The sequence below is a fragment of the Oncorhynchus tshawytscha genome, linkage group LG14 (genome assembly GCF_018296145.1).
Source record: "Oncorhynchus tshawytscha isolate Ot180627B linkage group LG14, Otsh_v2.0, whole genome shotgun sequence".
Classification (NCBI taxonomy): domain Eukaryota; kingdom Metazoa; phylum Chordata; class Actinopteri; order Salmoniformes; family Salmonidae; genus Oncorhynchus; species Oncorhynchus tshawytscha.
The window spans coordinates 41,769,853-41,777,296 of NC_056442.1; the positions used below are offsets into that span (position 1 = coordinate 41,769,853).

A 7,444-nucleotide genomic window follows, 5' to 3' on the forward strand; every position below is an offset into this window, starting at 1 on the left:
TCACCTACGGGATCATCTGAGGAGGGGGTGGGGGTGCTGAGGAGTATTTCTGTGTGTAAAAAAAGCCCTTTGTGGGGGAAAAACCCATTCTGATTGGCTGGGCCTGGCTCCGAAGTGGCCATTGCCCATTCATGTGAAATCCATAAATTAGGGCCTAATGAATTTATTTCAATTGATTTCTTTCTTTCTATGAACTGTAACAGTAAAATATTTGAAATAGTTTACATATTTGTTCAGTATATATTATTTAACACTTAAGATAAAGGAAAACAGTGCAAAATCAACACCTTTAAGGATTGCGTCAAGCCACAGGTTTTGCCAACACACCCCACTGAGTGTCCGTTTCTCCCCTCAGCCTGTGGACACGGCAGACAAAGATTGTTTGTCTCATTCCAAACTTGACTCTCTCCCTCCTCCCCGATTCTTTCCCTCCTCTACATCTCTCCCCAATTCTATCCCTCCCTCCTGTTCATTAGGCCCTCAGACAGTCTTGCCATCCATACACCAAAGAATTGCTTTCGCTTTGACTGTGTGCAGACAATCACCCATTCCATTATGGTGTTGATATCATTTCTCCTCTCTGTGCGAGCGCAGAATAGACTGTGAGACGGACAGTTTTCCCTTTCGATAAACAGAAAGACAGCTGATAATGAGAAACACCGCCAAGGTCATCTTTTTGAAAAGACGATGGAGGAAAGAGAAGGGGGAACTGTGGTACTGTGAAAATGCTCATGGATGCTAGCTTTTTCCAGAGCAAATAACCCCGACCAGTGCTGTTCCACATTAAAGCCAAGGCTCTAGATATAAGCCCTCTTTAGATTTATTTTCAAATGGCAGTTGAACTGCAGGGCTGCTAGGTCATATAGTGGATCAATGCCTCTACAAGTGGTGAGAACAGGAAGAAGGATGATTATCCTGATTAGAGAGAAGAGAAAGGGTAACCTGCAGAAGTTATAATAACTGGTTACTGTTTAATGTTATTCTGGTAGTTTGAGATACGTATTGAAAAATACATATATGCCAAGATTATGTTCAGAACAGGATGCAATGTTGGCGCGGGGCTTATTTGAATTGTGGCAGTAGACACTAACATAAAATATAGTTTTGTACAGTTTAATTCTTAATCATTCAGTGTATAGGTGTTGATGTCAAACCTTTCCTATCTGGTGGAATACCTTCCACAGATGTTACCTTGCATTTCTTTTAATATGGCACCTGTGATGCTTCTTTACTCACATTCTCATCTCCAGTCGGCTGATGTGGTTATGTGATCAGTGATATTTCTCTGTGAAGCAATACGGCATTAATATCTCCATTTCATTCCAGATGCTCAGGCAGGCAGGCACTACCGAATTACACTGTCACAGCAGCAAATGGAGAATGCAATATCAACTTTCACTCACAGCCTGCTTGTCTTGCATGAATGTTCTGCAGCGTGATGGAAACATTACAGATGAGCGGTAGAGGAAAAAAGGAAAAGAGGCCTCATTCTAGAATATAGAGTTACTTTACCGATCACTCACAATGCTAATTGATCATCATATCATATCAACAGGGGTGGCCTGTCGTAAGTCTGAAAACAGACTGCAACGTAACCAGTTGGACGTACAGTGCATGTATGTACACACACAATATACATTTACAGCCTTATGCAGAACATCAATCTTACAAGTTTCCAGCCCAAAAATGTACAATAACTTGGACTCCTACACACCACCACACAAAACCCTGCAGTCAAGACGGACGGTCGTGAAAGCTGCCCAGGCACACCCATAACAAGTAGTCTTTCTTGTTAATCCACATTGTTCAGAAAGTCTGGACTGAGGAGTATGTCTAGTGTTGGACAGATACTGAATGTCCCCTTTTTAGTCAGTGGAGGTGGATGATTGGTTCCATCTAGGTGAAGAGTGTGGTTGAAGCCATGCTGCAGAGGCCTACTGTGGATTCAATGTTGCTTGTGTTGGCTTCTCTTTTCCTGGTACCCGTGTTCCGCCAGGTGCATCTGCCTGCTGTTCTGCCAGCATGTCTGTCAGCTTCATGCCCAACACTGGATTCCTGGTCTCTGACGCCACCTGCAGGCCAAGCGGCAAAAGTGCAGCCAGTCAGTTTAACAGAAGGTCTCATGATTGTAAGTGATTAGTACATATCTGTCTATACAGTATTTGGGAAAAGGGCAGCCAGCATTACAATTAATAAGTTGTATCATTTGAACAGTCTACTCACCGCAGGAATACCCCTCCTCCTCAACCCCAAGCCCTCAGCAAGGAGAGCCTTCCCAGTCTCCTCAAACAGGGACTGTTTCTCCAGCTCTCCCTGGCTCTCGAACTCTGTGTACTTCTCCACAAACCTACAAAAAGGAAGAAAAAAAGAGAGCTACAAGTACGTGTGTTTTTGTTTATATATATATATATATATATATAAATATATATAATAATATATATATATATATATATATATATATATAATATATATAATAATATAATATATATATTATATATAATATATATATAATATATAATATATATATATATAAATAAATAATTTTCACAAGTAATCACATTGTTGGTTTGTTAAGTTTTGGGATTCCACATGTCTGTAATGCTGGATCCTAACTACTGCAATTCTATTCTTATGAAAGAAAGCATTTGGAACTACTGCAATTTCCATAAGAATAGAATTTCCTGGAAGAGAGACTGGTGCTGATCAACAAATTGACATTTCCATTCCTAACAGCTTTTGAATGACAGTAAAAGGTTTAAGGCAAACCGTTTAATTAGCTTACGCTCTGATTTCATCCTCTCTGTAGAAGATGTCTGGCACAGCCTCTTCTTTCTTCCCATATCTCTTGGCCACTGGTCTGACATAAAGTGGGTCCTTCATGGGTGGAAAGGTCTTGTATACATCATACCAAATGGGCTTGTCAGACTGTTTGACAACTCCAGATCGCATAAGATCTCTGACTCTGAAAAAGAAACCAGTGAGCAATTTGCAAAAATGTAAACAATAGAGCAAATGCATCCCATGCACTCTCAATTTCTCAATTGCAAAGAGCTAGCTAACGTTAGCATTCATTTATATTATGTGGAACCATAGGCTAGATAACATTGGCTACAAGTTGCAGAAAAGTCACACAACCATCAAAGAAAATTGTTTCTACCGAACATTAGCTAGATAGCAAACTCTAAAGGGTCTACAAAACTAGATAGTATTCTCCAGTAACCTTGACAACAAAATTATGCTAGCTAACATTAGCAACATGACATTTGAACCTACCGCGTGAACACGGTCCCGAATTTTTCAAGTCGACTTCCAGCCATAATGGACTTGAATTTAACTACACTATGCGTGTAAAATGCAGCTAGGTATTTATACAGTAAACTCAAAGATCATAGTTAGCAACCACCAACAACAGAGCCTATTTTCACCAGCATGGACGACCACCACTTCCGCATGTGATTTCTGCAGGGACAAACTGCACCGAAAGCGCACTGTAAAAACATGGGCCGGGTTCCAGATCATCTGCATTTTAAGCGCTGCGGTCACTGACACTGAACATGGGGCTTTCAATAAGGCATCAACGACAATCCGTGGCGACCCGTCATTCAGGGCAGGTGGAGCCCCACCTGTTTAGCAAAATTATTATGCCCGTTTTGCATGTTATTTTGGCATTAATACGTGTCACATATCAGTTTGCAAAAAAAACATGTTTATAAAGCCGCATTGAAACAGGGTCTCTTTTTTGCTCTTTTGAGTAAGACAGATCTAAAATGCAGGTGTTTTAGCCGAGCTCAGTGCTTTCTGTGGAGATGGCCAGCAGAAAATAGTGTTGGGGTTGGTAATGGTCTCCAGTTGTGCTGTCAGTGTTCTGTCACTCATGGGGACACTAGACCCTGCAAAATCTACTGTACAAGGAGAGCTCGAAAACTCAAGCCCCATGGGTGCTGCCATATAGTTACATTAGAAGTGCCCATCCAAGAAGGGTCAAGGTCATTGGCAAGAGAATACATTGAAATCATGTTATATCTTGATTGGACTGATCATGTCAACATCATACTTTCAAAATCTTAGCTAGCAAGAAAGCTGTCTTCATCATGAATCAAGTCGACAATCTACTGGCAAATCCTTTTCAATCCTTGTGAAGAGAAATTATGAAAATAGATGACAGATAAAACGTATCGGTGCTCATCGGCCATTGGACATAAACATTACACAACAAGTTGGAAATCTCAAATTCAACAATGAGTGATTTTGAAGGAATCAGTGGCTAACTGCAACCACTAGCCTGCTATTCAGTAGAGTGGGTGTGTGGTCCAAGTCTATGTTTAAGGGTCTCTTTTCCAAGCTTAAATGGATAAACATTCAACATTGGCCATGCTTTCAATCCAGCATGACTTTTGCCACGTTCAAAACAACTGGAAACTTAGAACGGGGAAACCTGAAGATCACTGACGTCATGATTCAACCGTGTTTTTTTTCAGAGTTCCCAGTTGTCTTGAAAGCACCATAAATTCAGAGAACGCCAGACTTGATGACAGAGTTTGATGACAAAATTTGTCTATGAAGGACTGCCGCACCACATTCCTGTTCAAGTGAACACAACACAAGGTGAGTACAAAAATGTATTGTATGCTGCTGGATAAATGATGTAAACATGCGAACTCTCCTTCACTGCAGCCGAGGTGAGTAAAACATTTAAACGTGTTAACCCTCGCAAGGCTGCAGGCCCAGACGGCATCCCCAGCCGCGCCCTCAGAGCATGCGCAGACCAGCTGGCCGGTGTGTTCACGGACATATTCAATCAATCCCTATACCAGTCTGCTGTTCCCACATGCTTCAAGAGGGCCACCATTGTTCCTGTTCCCAAGAAAGCTAAGGTAACTGAGCTAAACGACTACCGCCCCGTAGCACTCACTTCCGTCATCATGAAGTACTTTGAGAGACTAGTCAAGGACCATATCACCTCCACCCTACCTGACACCCTAGACCCACTCCAATTTGCTTACCGCCCAAATAGGTCCACAGACGATGCAATCTCAACCACACTGCACACTGCCCTAACCCATCTGGACAAGAGGAATACCTATGTGAGAATGCTATTCATCGACTACAGCTCGGCATTCAACACCATAGTACCCTCCAAGCTCGTCATCAAGCTCGAGACCCTGGGTCTCGACCCCGCCCTGTGCAAATGGGTACTGGACTTCCTGACGGGCCGCCCCCAGGTGGTGAGGGTAGGCAACAACATCTCCACCCCGCTGATCCTCAACACTGGGGCCCCACAAGGGTGCGTTCTGAGCCCTCTCCTGTACTCCCTGTTCACCCACGACTGCATGGCCACGCACGCCTCCAACTCAATCATCAAGTTTGCGGACGACACAACAGTGGTAGGCTTGATTACCAACAATGACGAGACGGCCTACAGGGAGGCGGTGAGGGCCCTCGGAGTGTGAGTGTCAGGAAAATAACCTCACACTCAACGTCAACAAAACTAAGGAGATGATTGTGGACTTCAGGAAACAGCAGAGGGAACACCCCCCTATCCACATCGATGGAACAGTAGTGGAGAGGGTAGTAAGTTTTAAGTTCCTCGGCATACACATCACAGACAAACTGAATTGGTCCACTCACACAGACAGCATCGTGAAGAAGGAGCAGCAGCGCCTCTTCAACCTCAGGAGGCTGAAGAAATTTGGCTTGTCACCAAAAGCACTCACAAACTTCTAGATGCACAATCGAGAGCATCCTGGCGGGCTGTATCACCGCCTGGTACGGCAACTGCTCCGCCCACAACCGTAAGGCTCTCCAGAGGGTAGTGAGGTCTGCACAACGCATCACCGGGGGCAAACTACCTGCCCTCCAGGACACCTACACCACCCGATGTTACAGGAAGGCCATAAAGATCATCAAGGACAACAACCACCCGAGCCACTGCCTGTTCACCCCGCTATCATCCAGAAGGCGAGGTCAGTACAGGTGCATCAAAGCTGGGACCGAGAGACTGAAAAACAGCTTCTATCTCAAGGCCATCAGACTGTTAAACAGCCACCACTAACATTGAGTGGCTGCTGCCAACACACTGACTCAACTCCAGCCACTTTAATAATGGGAATTGATGGGAAATGATGTAAAATATATCACTAGCCACTTTAAACAATGCTACCTAATATAATGTTTACATACCCTACATTATTCATCTCATATGTATACGTATATACTGTACTCTATATCATCTACTGCATCCTTATGTAATACATGTATCACTAGCCACTTTAACTATGCCACTTTGTTTACATACTCATCTCATATGTATATACTGTACTCGATACCATCTACTGTATCTTGCCTAAGCTGCTCTGTACCATCACTCATTCATATATCTTTATGTACATATTCTTTATCCCCTTACACTGTGTATAAGACAGTAGTTTTTTTTCTTTTGGAATTGTTAGTTAGATTACTCGTTGGTTATTACTGCATTGTCGGAACTAGAAGCGCAAGCATTTCGCTACACTCGCATTAACATCTGCTAACCATGTGTATGTGACAAATAAAATTTGATTTGATTTGATTTGATGTAATATGACAGGGAGATATGTATACTGTAGCTAAGACAGTAATACGAAGTGTATGTTGTGAAGTAAGCTGTTAGTAGCCCACATGTTTCGCCCTAATAATTTAGTCCTTTTTCCCCTCATAATTCAGCCTACTGTTCTGACTTGGTGTACAGGGAGTTTTACTGTAAGAATGGCCCATGTTCTGTTTCTGACACTGTACATTTCAAAAGTGCTGAACAAATAGTTATATTGACTACGTACTTCCTAAGCTCTCTCCTTAGTGTCTTAATGTAAGTTACAGATTGCCTCTTATCCGCTCATCGTCCCCTTATTCCATAGTTTGTACATTTCATTGTCAGTAGAAACCTCATTTTCTTAAGCAAGTCAGCCATATCAGCTTTGTTTTTTTAAAGGTAGTAAATTAGGCTGAATTAACTGTTTCGCTGCCAGACAAGGCTCTGCTGATAGTAGCAGTGGTAAGATGTTGGGACTGCTTTTGGGACTGCTGTTGGGAGAGCTTAATGTAGGCCCTAATAGTTTGTGGGCATCGTTTGACACCCTTAGAGTACAATTAATGTATTGTTTAGTGTTGTGTTGTGTAGTGGATTTGCTGACATGCATTTAAAAAAAGAATTGAGTTTGCCCCACCAAGATTTACAGTGCATTCTGAAAATATTCAGACCCTTTGACTTTTTACACATTTTGTTACATTACAGCCTTATTCTAACATGTATTAAATCTTCCCACACTACCCCACAATGATAAAGCAAAAACAATTTTTTAAAAACATTTTGATAATTTATATTAACATTTACATAAGTATTCAGACCCTTTACTCAGTACTTAAATGAAGCACCTTTGGCAGCGAATACAGCCTCGAGTCTTCTTGG

At 42.3% G+C, this 7,444-nt stretch overlaps 1 protein-coding gene across 1 annotated transcript; it reads right to left on the minus strand.

Moving 5' to 3' along the window:
* Positions 1–776: 776 nt before the first annotated feature.
* On the minus strand, positions 777–3,495 carry LOC112267221 (28S ribosomal protein S23, mitochondrial). Its single transcript, XM_042296563.1, has 4 exons — positions 3,274–3,495; positions 2,783–2,962; positions 2,224–2,356; positions 777–2,072 (listed from the first exon to the last, which is right to left on the minus strand). The coding sequence occupies exons 1-4, from the start codon at positions 3,315–3,317 to the stop codon at positions 1,935–1,937; spliced, it is 495 nt and encodes a 164-aa protein (XP_042152497.1). The 5' UTR covers positions 3,318–3,495; the 3' UTR covers positions 777–1,934.
* Positions 3,496–7,444: the final 3,949 nt, after the last annotated feature.

Bases quoted from the DNA above. Each gene is read 5' to 3' on its own strand.
- LOC112267221 (XM_042296563.1), bottom strand. From the start codon at position 3,317: ATGGCTGGAAGTCGACTTGAAAAATTCGGGACCGTGTTCACGCG. The intron at 2,963-3,273 runs GTAGGTTCAAAT...TTTCTTTTTCAG, and splicing joins TTCGGGACCGTGTTCACGCG to AGTCAGAGATCTTATGCGAT. The intron at 2,073-2,223 runs GTGAGTAGACTG...CTTGGCCTGCAG, and splicing joins GGAGGAGGGGTATTCCTGCG to GTGGCGTCAGAGACCAGGAA.